Source organism: Hyperoodon ampullatus, assembly GCF_949752795.1.
Source record: "Hyperoodon ampullatus genome assembly, chromosome: 4".
NCBI classification, from domain to species: domain Eukaryota; kingdom Metazoa; phylum Chordata; class Mammalia; order Artiodactyla; family Ziphiidae; genus Hyperoodon; species Hyperoodon ampullatus.
Genome location: NC_136917.1, coordinates 76,925,665 through 76,938,436, shown reverse-complemented (window position 1 = coordinate 76,938,436; position 12,772 = coordinate 76,925,665). Strand labels below are relative to the sequence as shown.

The window sequence follows — 12,772 nt, the reverse complement described above, 5'->3', positions numbered from 1 at the left end:
CAGATATTAAGAAATTATTGGTTTATTATCTTATAATTAAAGATTTCTATTCCATGAAGAACACAATAGAAAAATTTTAGAAACACGTGCCCAATTAGGAAAGGATACTTGTAATTGGTAAAACTGAAAAGGTATTAATAATCTGAATATGTAATAGAAATGAGGAAGAAAAAGATAGCATCCACATTAGAAAATGGGGCAAAAGTTTTAAGTAGACATTTATAGATGAAGCTAGCAAGCATTTGAAAAAAAGATCAAACTTATTAGAAATCAGAGAAATTTAACTAAAACAAGATACTACTATACATTTAATACACTAGCAAAACGGTGATGAGTCGTCCAAATGAAGGTAAGTGGTTGCACAAAAACCTGACGTGCAACTCTTTGGTAATCTGGACTGGTGTAGCCATTCAGGAAGTCAATCTGGCTATATTATTAAAGTATACACATTTGCTATGAAATAACTTCACTCGGGTATGTATTCCAAAGAAATTCTCAGATACGTCTATAAACAAATGTAAGAAGATGTTTATTTTATTATCATTGGCATGGCAGTTGGAAGAGTACAGGTAAAATGTGGGTGCAGAAAATGGAACTCTATGAAACAAATTAGATGGATGGGTGAATGTTTTTTTTGTTTGTTTGTTTTTCTGCGGTACGTGGGCCTCTCACTGTTGTGGCCTCTCCCGCTGCGGAGCACAGGCTCCGGACGTGCAGGCTCAGCAGCCATGGCTCACGGGCCCAGCCGCTCCACGGCATGTGGGATTTTCCCAGACCGGGGCATGAACCCGCATCCCCTGCATCGGCAGGCAGACTCTCAACCACTGTGCCACCAGGGAAGCCCGGATGGGTGAATCTTAAAAATATACTCCTGAATGAAGGAAATAAACACCAGAATGAATTTTATGACACAATATTATTTATATAAATTGAAAATATACACAAGTGCACATTTTGCACAAGAACACACCCAAAAGAAAACACATCAAACAAATTAGAATGGTAGCTTACGGGGTAGAGAAAGGAGTGGAGGGTGCCATAGGGAACAGGAGGTGAATAAATAAAACTTAATCATGTTACCGTATTTCATCATGCTATATCCAAGATTTCACTTTACTTGTAGTGGAAAGAAATCCTGTGTGCTATGTTGGCTTAAGTCAGGAATAGTTCTTGGAGGATATTTTCCTGAAAGAATTTGGAACAAATTTTTGAAAAAATCTTTGTTTATACTATGGATGATCTTTTTTTGTTTGTTTTGTTTTTTTCTTTAATTTCTGTTTTGTGGGTGTGTGTGGGATCTACTTTATTTTGTATTTCATTAATCTGATCTTATATTTTCCCATCTGCCTTCTTCAGTTTTATTATTCATTTATTAACTTCCTGAAATGGATGTTTTCTGAATCAATTTTCAACTTCCTTTCTACTTTATTTGTTTTGTTTTGTTTTGTTTTTGTTTTCCTTGCTGTACGCGGGCCTCTCACTGTTGTGGCCTCTCCCGTTGCGGAGCACAGGCTCCGGACGCGCAGGCTCAGCGGCCATGGCTCACGGGCCCAGCCGCTCCGCGGCACGTGGGATCTTCCCGGACCAGGGCACGAACCCGTGTCCCCTGCATCGGCAGGCGGACTCTCAACCACTGCGCCACCAGGGAAGCCCCCCTTACTACTTTAATATATGCTTTTAAGGCTCAACATTTCCCTCTATGTATGTGTTCAAATCTCCAGATCCAATTATGAATTTGAATGTTTCTCTTCATGGTTCTGTCAATTTTTGATTTATAAAGTATCAGCTGAAGTTATTAGTTTCTGATAATTGGAAGCTTTTATGACTGTGAAGTGTCCTTCCGTGTGTCAAGTAATGCTTTTTTCTTCCCCTTAAAGTTCACTTGGTCAAATAGCAATGTCACAGATTTTATAATTACAGAAATAACTTGAGACCTAGGATGTTGATGTCTGTCTCTAGAAAGGATTTTCCCCTGCTTCTGCACGGGTTGTAAGATGCTAACAAAACACGTTCACCTTTACACAATTTCAGGGAATGAGGTGTTTTGGCGTTTGGCTTCAGTCCCTGCCAAAGAAAGCCCAGTTTCCTTCTCCCCTTATTCCAATGGTGAAACTCTTTGGGGTTTACCAGGAAGCCTTCGTGGCTGGTAATGCTTTTATGTCGCTTAGCCTCTTGAAGACGTCCAAAATTCTACTGAGTTTGTACGCCTTTCAATGAACAGAATCTACACTCTTCTGAGGCCTACACAGTAGAACGGCAAGACTGCCTGAGACCTTCTCAGGGATTCCGGAAAGTGAAAAGCAGAGTGAAAACATGTAGTCCAGAGCTCGTGCCGGTAGACACCCCCGCACCCACCCTTGCATTCTGGGACATGTAGTCCAGAGCTCGTAAACTCGTGTAGTCCCATATACTGCAGCTACAGTAACGCCTCGCTGTAAAGGTTTACCCGCGGAATTCTGGGAAATGTGGTCCAGGAGTTCCGGGTTAGTCGCGGGCACTTCCGCCCCCGGAGGACACGTAGCAGCCATGTTTTGCCTGATGACGGTGTTCCAGGTCCGCTCTTCACGACCCATTCAAGCTTCCCCGACATGCGCCTGGGGCCAACCTTTGCAGACCTTTCATTTGGGGAGAAAGAGGAGGAGCGGCTTAAAGCGGAGGTTTGAGGGCCTGGAGTGGTGATGTACGTCCCGCGGGCGGAGCTTCTTTGCGTTTGGTAACGTACCCGGGATGGGGTGGGCTCAGGTGGTGCCTCCGGGGGTTTGAGGGTCTCCCCGGTTTTCTTCACCCCTAACCTGACCCCGTCCCCCACCTATGAGCTAGCCCTACCGCTTCATACGGCGTCACACTGGGTGAGTTGCTTAACTCCTCTGTGCCTCCGTTGCTGTTCGTTAAAAGGGGGGGAAAAAGGAATGCCTTGTTATTATAGTGTTGTGAGAAGAAACGAGATAGCACAAGTAAAAGGTCTACAACTGCCTGATACATTGTTGGTATTAATACTACGCTAATTCGGGAGGCACCCATTTCGCAGCGGGATTCTGTGAGCCCAGGAAGCTGAATTGTCCTGGACTCCTGGCCTGTTTTGGAAGGAGAGGACTTCTAGCTGGTACGGGTGCGGAAGGGGGTGCGGTATGAATTAGTGGGGATGGAAACACAGCCCTGGTATTTCACAGTCTCCTTTCCTTCCCCAGCCCTGGCTTCTCAAAAAGCACTGCACGGAGGAAGAGGCAACAGAGCCCCACGTGAGTAGGACTTGGCATTCTTCTACTTAAGATATTCCTATAAATTGTAGAACGTATGGGACATGGGTAACGATGATAACTGAGCCTTGGTCACTAATTTCCATTCTAAAAGCTTTATGCAAATGAACACATTTCCATCAGGCAGTGGCTCTGTGAATTGGTACTGCTGTTTTCTCTACTTTAAGGATGAGGAGCTGGGGGCAGGGAACACAACCCTGTTGGCCCATCCTCACCCAGATGGTAGGAGGCAGAGCTGGGGTTGGGACCCAGGCAGTTTGAGTCCAGCACCTGAGTTTGCTAATCCCTTTGGTATATTCTCTTTGAGCATAGGGTACTGGCTAGAATCATATCATGAAAGTAGGTTGGGACTTAATTGTGGGGACCTTGAGAGCAAGGTTTAGGCTATTTTATGAGTTTTTAAGATCGTTTTCTCAACTGGGTCATTTATTTTATTTCAAATAATATGTATATCATAGAAGTAGCATAATCATTATGGAAAAATGCAGATATATACATAAAGAAAAATTTTAGTTATCTATAACTTTAGGATATAAAGATAACAGTTGTTAATGTTTTAGTGCCTTTTTGTCTGGTTACTCTTTGTGTATGTTTCTGTGTAGTGGAGGCTGTTTTTTGTGGGACTGATGTTACACTGCAGTGCTACTCAAATTGTGTTCCACAAACCAGCGGCATTGGCATCACTTGGATAGAAATGCCCAGCCTTGAGCCCCATTCGAGACCTTCTGATTTATAATTTCTGCGTAGGGGGCCCAGGAGGCTGCATTCCAACAAGATCCCGCAGTAATTCACATGCACGTGAAAATTCGAGAAGCTCAAGAGAGGGTCTTTTCTGGAAACTGAGGCCGAGGAAATTGACCCTGCTGGATGTCACAGATAAAACTGAGCTGGATTCACCAAAGCCCTACTTAGTCCAATGATTTTATTCCCCCACTAATTATTGTCAACTGTCAGGGCCCCTTTCAGAATCCTGAATTGAGCAGAAGACAGCTAGCAAGTGTAGAGTCAAAATGGAGGTCGTTAGAAGTTGTGAAGATACATCTCTCCCAAGCTTTGGGGAGTGGAATCATTGCCATCTTTTGTACTAGATCGAACCCGGGCCCCCTGCATTGGGAATGTGGAGTCTTATCCACTGCACCACCAGGGAAGTCTCCCATTTATTTCTTAAACTTTCCTATATTTATAATGAGATAATTACAATTCAGATTCCTGTCTTTTTTCATTTGAATTAGGTATGGACTGTCAAACTATTTTTTATTGTTGTTGCAGAATCCTGGCTTTTATTAGTTCTCTTTACCTCTGTGCATAATTGTCAAAAGGGTACTTCCTGTTCAAAAAGAAACTTAACGTATTTTTATACCTTTTGTAAAAAGTTGTCCATGTCAATTTAAATATTATTGTTGCAGTCACAAAATCTTTAGGAAGACAAGCAGAGATTTTCAGAAGTCTAAAGACTCTCACAAAACAGGGCAACAACGTATGACCTCCACATGTCTGACAGTCTTCTGTTGGTAGAAATCACATCTCTAAGGATAAGTTCTAACTAAAATATCATCTGCTTTACCGCAGTTGCTAAGAAATAAGAAACCCTGACAGTGGTGTTCTCAGAGCCTCCTACCTTAGGACGATCTCACGAGGTGGATGCCCGTGTTCTCCCCCACTGGCAGAGGACAGAACTGAGGCGAAGAGATGTGAATAATTTGCCCAGGGTGACACTGCTAGTGAATGGCGTAGCCTGATCACAGCCCATGCATATTGACTCCAAAACCTACTCTGACTTACATGGTCTCTGTTTACACCATACCCAGAATAAGAATGACCCCTGTGGAAGCTGCAGGCACACTGTGAGGGGGCCACTGTGTATGGCTGGGCAGGTCATTCCTCACACAGCCACTGAGGGGGTTCACGGGGGCATCTGGTATCTGCGTGGGGCTCTGCTCATCAAGCATAATCAGCTGTAGCCACCCCGAGGACTGGGAGCCTTGGTAATTCACAATGAGCACCACGTGGGTTAGTGACTTCTTCTTCTTTAAACCAGTTTCCAGTTTGACTTCTTCTTTCCCTGTCTGTCTTGCTAGGACTCTGCACTTCCCCAGAAGGAGAGAGAAAATGAGCACATTCCAGGTGAGTAGAGCTTGCCTTTCTTGCTGTTAAAAACGCCATTTTTGTACTCAGATTGGACACAGGTTTTCCTCTTTTTTTTTCTTTTTCTTTTTTTTTTTGATTGGAGTATAGTTGATTTACAATGTATTAATTTCAGGTGTACAGCAAAGTGATTCAGTTCTACATATATATACATATATTTTCAGATTCTTTTCCCTTATAGGTTATTACGAAATATTGGGTATAGTTCCATATGGGTTTTCCCTTTCAAGGAGAGTCTAAGCATATGACGACCTGAGTGTGCCATGTGTGCTTTTTTTAAAATTCCTGTTAAATTTAATTGGTTTCGGTTTTAATTTTTGTTTTATTTCATCATTTTTTTATTTTACAAGTAAAAGAAAAATTAAGGGAAATGAAGGACATCTTCCAGTCTACTGCTTACCTGCTTACAAATTAGCTGCTTTTATATTTCTGTAATCTCTTCATCATATGTATTCATGGATGTGTATTTGTATTTATAACATAGATACAGTTTTAAATTGTTTTTTTCATTTAATACTAGCTAACATTCACTTTTAATTGCTTTATCATGTTCCTGCAAACTTATGCACCTATTTTTTTTTTTTTTTCCCGGTATGCGGGCCTCTCACTGTTGTGGCCTCTCCCATTGAGGGGCACAGGCTCCGGACGCGCAGGCTCAGCGGCCATGGCTCACGGGCCCAGCTGCTCCGCGGCATGTGGGATCTTCCCGGACCGGGGCACGAACCCGTGTCCCCTGCATCGGCAGGCGGACTCTCAATCACTGCGCCACCAGCTATTCTTTATTCACAGACATTTAGTTTAAAGACTTCTCCTGTTTTAGGAGCACTACAGTGACTGTTCCTGATTTAACCTTTTTCTCAAAATATCTGTTCTGAAGAATATTGCCCCTTTTTGCCCTTAACATAGTAGGTTTAGGTATTCAGAATTTAAGAGGTATGTTTTATATGTGGTGCCTTGGATGTTTTTTGGTAGAATATCCAAATACGGCAGAGCACAGCAGGATCAAACTGCTGCTTCACGCAGAAAAAATAATGTATTGTTAGAAGTTTTCTCACGACCAGAGTTAGATTCAGTCTTCCCCATGCTTGAGTCAGACCCTTTGTGTATTTTATTTACTGGTTTGTTTCTTTTTCCATCTTATATTTTTTTCTAATCAGAGTAATACATGACCTTAGTTTAAAAAGTCCAGTGGTACTTAAAGCACTTGTCACTGCATAGACAGCTCAGAACAATTGTATAAAGAGGTGCTTGGTTTCATCTTTGTTTTAAATATAAAGAATAGGGTTTGTGAAAAAAGGAGGAACCAACTCAGACTCACCCAGAAAACCAAGGGTCTGGAGTCAGAGTATTGCATTCAAGCGAAAGACAGAAACGGGGAAAGAGAGAGTTTTCATTCAGAGACCTGGCATGGCCTTTTGGTTAATTTGCACATATAACACTCCTTCTCAGCTGGTTCCCACCTCAATGAGAAAGCAGGTGCCATCAAACACTGCCAGGACTAAATTGGTAACTGTTTCTGGGGCACTTGGCAATAGTAATTAAACAGTGAAAGCTTTTTAGTTCAGGATCCAGTGGTTAGAATTCTAGGGAGTTTACTTATGAGTTGTCTGAGAGCCCCAGGTAAATACACAAAGCTTTCTCTTTCATAGCTGCACGTCCGGTGAGGCTGAGGAAAGTCAGTGTGTGGCATTGGCAGGATGGAAGGAGGGGGTGCTGGGAAGTCTGCCCACCTCACAGGAGCCGGAGCAACTTCCCATCCTCCTCGTCTCCTCGGGGCTGCCCCTCTTCCACTGGCCACTGGGTATAAGATTGAGGTGGTGTTTGTCGTAGGAGGCGGTGACCTTCAAGGACGTGGCCGTGGCCTTCACAGAGGAGGAGCTGGGGCTGCTGGACTCGGCCCAGAGGAAGCTGTACCAGGATGTGATGGTGGAAAACTTCCGGAACCTGGTCTCAGTGGGTGAGGACAGCCTTTCTCTGCGAGTGTCTTTGTGACCCTGGTGTTTCAGGGCTTTGGGCCTCTTGAGGTGGTTCCCTGAGTTTGGGGACCAGACTTTTGCAATTCCTGTGGGACACGAGAGGATGTCTCTGGTCTTTCTAAACAGTGTGTTTCAGGTCCTTTTCAGTTATTTTGTAAAATAACTGTAAATCGACAGTATCTTGCTGTACCTTGTGTATTCTTTTTCAGATTTCCCTCCCTGCCATTAGTGGATTATAAAGCCAATTTATTGAGCCCTACGTGTGATTTTTTAATGAAATAAAATAGTATAGAAAATACCAGAGTTTCTTAGGAAGAGTACAACACATTGCAGCAGAAACTCTGGGCGATGGCATGAGTGGTGTGAGAGCCAGTGGGAACAGATTTCACGAAAAGAGACATTGGTTAGATATAGGTCATTCAAGCGTCGTTTTAGTAATGTATACTTTTCTACCTGTGTATCTAGGTTGTGAAATAAATGCTGTTTCTGCAGTGGGTCGTGATACAAAGTTTGAAAAACACAGCTTTCAATACCTTGAATATGCAGTTGGAACTCAAATTTCTAGTAAACTTTAGCTCTAGCCCGTTCATGTTAACTTGTGACTTTGCATGTTCTCATTCTTCAAACGAGATACAAAACATATAGAAAGAGAAGAGAGGCTTTGGTTGATGAATTCAGCAACCCAGATAGAAATTTAGGTGAGAACCAAGCAGTCGTGAGTTCCTGTGGTTAGCTCTCTATCTGTTTTGCTTCTCACCAGCCCTGTGCTATCCATCACCTGGTCCCAGTTGGAAATCTCTTTCAGGATTATTGCATAGTCTTTGTACTGGTCACCTGTTGCCACCCTTCTCCTCCCACAGTTTGTTCTTTAGGTGGCAAAGTGATCTTTTGTAACTTTAAGTCAGGTTATGTTCTTGTTTCAAAATTCTCTTGTGGCTTCTTTTACTTAGAATAAAAACCACTTAAAGTGGCTTCTAGAGCCTTCTGTGGGCTGCTGTTCGTTCTCCACCACCTCCCTGAATACATCACCTCTCCTCCCTCTTACCCTATCTTTTCCAGACCTGCAAAGGATGCTTCTGCCACACAGCCTTTTCCTTGTCCTTCTCTCTGCCTGGAATACTCTTTCACCTGTAATCTTTTAGGCCTCTACTTCTTTCAGTCAGTCACCTTAAAGATGAGGAGGTGGCTGTCCTCTGACCACCCTATGGAAAATACAGTCCTCTCTTTCTTACTCTCTCTGCCCTGCCTTGTTTTGTCTCTAAGCGTTTCACTCATGTACATTTTGTTCACCTGTTTCTTACCTCTCTTTCTTCCACTGGAGGGTAATGCAGGAGTGCAGGAGGAATTCGGTCTGTTATATGTTTATTGCTCACTAGCCTCAGTGCTTAGCATAGTCTTGGTACATGACAGGAACTCTTAAATATTTCTTGAATAAACGAATGAGTTAATGGATAGAGAAATTAGCCTTCCATGAAAATAGCTAGTAGGCGGTGAACAAATCCGAGTGAATAAGGGATATTGCTAAATGTTTTTTTGTCTTCAAATGAATTCCTAGCCTAATTCTAACTTCTCAGGTGCCCATGATGTGTGTATGTGTGTGTTTGCCTTTCTGTACAAGTTGGCCCTCATCAACTTGCACGAAAAATATGTATAGAACCTGTAATTATAACCAAACTGAGTAAAATGCTTTCCCTGTGACTTTCCTTGAGCTCTTAGTAGCAGAGCAAATTCATTTGGGGAGGAAATACTGTTTTGAATGAGGATTCTTATGTCTACTTCTTAGGTAACCCTCCCATAGAAGGAAAGAAATTTCTATTTCCTTATCCCTTATACCAGGGGAGAACAGGTCTCAGAAAACAGCCAGCTGGTGAGTTAGCCTTTCCCTTAAAAGATTTGCTCCGCTGTGTCCCATTTGCCTCCTCCAAAGCCCACCTCACTAATAAGAAATCGATCTTTGTTAGTCTACAAACATTTTGTGTGTGTGTGTGTGTGCATTTGTATGTATCTTGTAGAAGGCATTTTAGATAATGTCACCTTGAGTACTTTGATCATTCTTTAATAGTTTCTAGTTGTTTCTTCTCAATACTTATCACAGGCTATGGAATTTATTCCCAGCTCACTCATAAACCCCATTCTTCACTTTGGAACTCATTCTTGTTAAAGACCAATGTATCTGTGTCCAAAAATTTTCCATGCTGTTTTTAAAGAGACAGCATTCTTCCCTAGCCTCTAAATTTTGACTCCTGCTTGGCAGGGGGAGTGGAGGAACATATTAGGCAGCACAAATGCCTCAGAAGGATCCAGTGCATAGGTCTTCATGCTTTTTTTTAACCCCACTGATTCTTAGAACCTTTTTTAAAATTAATTAATTTTTGGTTGCATTGGGTCTTCGTTGCTGCATATGGGCTTTTCTCTAGTTGTGGTGAGTGGGAGCAGCTCTTCGTTGCGGTGCGCAGGCTTCTCATTGCAGTGGCTTCTCTTGTTTCAGAGTACGGTCTCTAGGGACGCGGGCTTCAGTAGTTGTGGCACGTGGGCTCAGTAGTTGTGGCTCACGGGCTTAGTTGCTCTGCGGCATGTGGGATCTTTCCGGACCAGGGCTCGAACCTGTGTCCCCTGCACTGGCAGGCAGATTTTTAACCACTGTGCCACCGGGGAAGTCCCGGTTTTTAGCACCTTTCATATTCTCCTCAGCACTGACCCCCTTGGTGTGCTGCCGCCTCGGGTGCAGCCTTTCAACTTAAGCAAAACTGTACTTTCCAGTCCTTTTCCTGTATCTGATACCTGACTTGTAAAAGCTGTTTCGCTTCTCTGACTTGGTTCAAACTTAACCTGGGATTCAGAATTGTAGAGAATCCTAGAAATCAAACTGAGTTCACCTGTGCATGCATTTCTTGAGCCCTAACTGCTAGGCACTGTTAAAGCTGTGAGCACAGCAAAATGCTTGTCTTTATTGATACTGTGTTATGGTAGAAATGACATGTAATTTTTGAAAGCTGATTTAAATAGTATGTCAGAGTAGTCATTTGGTTTTAAATGGGTTTCATTAATGCTAAGTATTTGGGAGTTTAACAGACCATCTCTTGGTTTCTGTTAGTATATAAACCAGAGAACTTCATTTGTCGTGCGAAAGATAAGCTGAACCATCCTGAGGTTCATTAAAGTCTCATACTGTGTCTTAAGTGTAAAATCTTGAATCTTTGAACAAAGCTTTCACGTGTCCACATCTCTGAATTCTCTGTCCTTCTAGAAGAAAACAATCAAAGTGAGTTGAGGGCCGTTCAAGACAGAGGATCACGTGAAGAGCTTTCCTGCAGGCAAATCTGGCAACAAATTGCAAATGACTTAACCAGATGCCAAGACTCCATGATAAATAGTTGTCAGTTCCACAAACAAGGTGATTCCCCCTGCCAGATTGGGGCAGGACTCTACTCAAATTTCTGAAGATGAGAACCGTATATTAAATGATAAAGCAGGTGATCCCAGTAGTACTGGAAATCCAAGGTTTGCAACTTTGAGAGCCCAGGATTCTTGGAGGAAAACTTCATTGACTGAGTCACAGAATTATCAGAATAGACACCAGCAAATTTCCATGAAAAATAAACTGTGTCAGTGTAAAGAGGATGTTGACACCATCAGTTGGATTTCACATCACCTTGATGCTCATGGAGTACCCAAGGGTCAAAAATCTTACGGCTACAGTGATTATAGAAAAGATAGCACGAGGGTTTCAACACTGGATCAGAATACTATGATTCACACAGGACAAAAACCTTACCAGTGTAATGAATGTAAAGAAACCTTCACCGATCTCTCCACCTTTGATCTTCACCAGCAATTACACTCAAAAGAGAAGTCTCATACGTGCAGTGAGTGTAGAAAAGGCTTCCGTTAAAGCTCGGTTCTTCATATTCATCAGAGAGTTCACGTGGGAGGAAAACACAGTGAGCGTGATGAGTGTGGCAAGGAGTTCAGTCAGAGCTCACAGCTGCAGACTCCTCAGAAAGTCCACACTGTAGAGAAAGCATTCAAATGTGGGGAATGTGGGAAAGGCTTCAGTCGTAGGTCAGCACTTACTATTCATTGTAAAGTCCACACGGGAGAGAAACCTTATAATTGTGAGGAGTGTGGGAGGGCCTTCAGTCAGGCCTCTCACCTTCAGGACCATCAGAGAGTCCGCACTGGGGAGAAACCATTCAAATGTGACACATGTGATAAGAGCTTCAGTCGGAATTCACACCTTCAGTCCCATGAGAGAGTCCATACGGGAGAGAAACCGTACAAATGTGAGGAGTGTGGGAAGGGCTTCATTTGTAGCTCAAATCTATACATTCATCAGAGGGTCCACACAGGAGAAAAACCCTACAAATGTGAGGAATGTGGGCAGGGCTTTAGTCGGATCAGGGAGTCCACACTGGAGAGAAATCATACATATGTAATGTGTGTGGGAAAGGCTTTAGTCGGCCTTCAAGTCTTCAGGCCCATCAGGGCGTCCACAATGGAGAGAAATCATACATATGTAATGTGTGTGGTAAAGGCTTTACTCTGAGTTCAAACCTTCAGGCACATCAAAGAGTCCATACAGGAGAGAAACCATACAAATGTAATGAGTGTGGGAAGAGCTTCAGGAGGAACTCCCATTATCAAGTTCATCTGGTTGTCCACACAGGGGAGAAGCCCTATAAATGTGAGGTATGTGGGAAGGGCTTCAGTCAGAGTTCATATCTTCAAATCCATCAGAAGGCCCACAGTGTAGAGAAACCTTACAAGTGTGAGGAGTGTGGGCAGGGCTTCAATCAGAGTTCACGACTTCAGATCCACCAGCTGATCCATACCGGTGAGAAACCATACAAATGTGAAGAGTGTGGGAAGGGATTCAGTCGTAGAGCAGATCTTAAAATTCATTGCAGAATCCACACCGGAGAGAAACCGTATAATTGTGAGGAGTGTGGGAAAGTCTTCAGGCAGGCCTCAAATCTTCTGGCCCATGAGAGAGTCCACAGCAGAGAAAAACCATTCAAATGTGAAGAGTGTGGGAAGAGCTTTGGTCGGAGTTCACACCTTCAAGCCCATCAAAAAGTCCACACTGGAGAAAAGCCATACAAATGTGAGGAGTGTGGGAAGGGCTTCAAGTGGAGCCTGAACCTCGACATGCATCAGAGGGTCCACACAGGAGAGAAACCATATAAGTGTGGGGAGTGTGGGAAGCACTTCAGTCAGGCCTCAGGTCTTCAGCTTCATCAAAGCGTCCACACTGGAGAGAAGCCGTACAGATGTGACCGATGAAGTAAGGTCTTCAGTCGGTCTTCACAGCTACAGTCTCATCAAAGAGTGCACACAGGGGAGAATCCTTACAAGTGTGAGACCTGTGGTAAGAGCTTCAGTTGGCGCTCCAAT

General features: G+C 43.2%; 1 protein-coding gene across 1 annotated transcript; it reads left to right on the top strand.

Annotated features, from left to right (window-relative positions):
• Positions 1 to 2,582: 2,582 nt before the first annotated feature.
• On the top strand, positions 2,583 to 10,819 carry LOC307051249 (zinc finger protein 222-like; the record flags this gene model as incomplete). The annotated part of the gene is made up of 5 exons (XM_079701568.1): positions 2,583 to 2,680; positions 3,189 to 3,239; positions 5,336 to 5,381; positions 7,233 to 7,359; positions 10,626 to 10,819. The coding sequence occupies exons 3-5, from the start codon at positions 5,367 to 5,369 to the stop codon at positions 10,817 to 10,819; spliced, it is 336 nt and encodes a 111-aa protein (XP_079557694.1). The 5' UTR covers positions 2,583 to 2,680; positions 3,189 to 3,239; positions 5,336 to 5,366.
• Between the last annotated feature and the right edge of the window lie 1,953 nt (positions 10,820 to 12,772).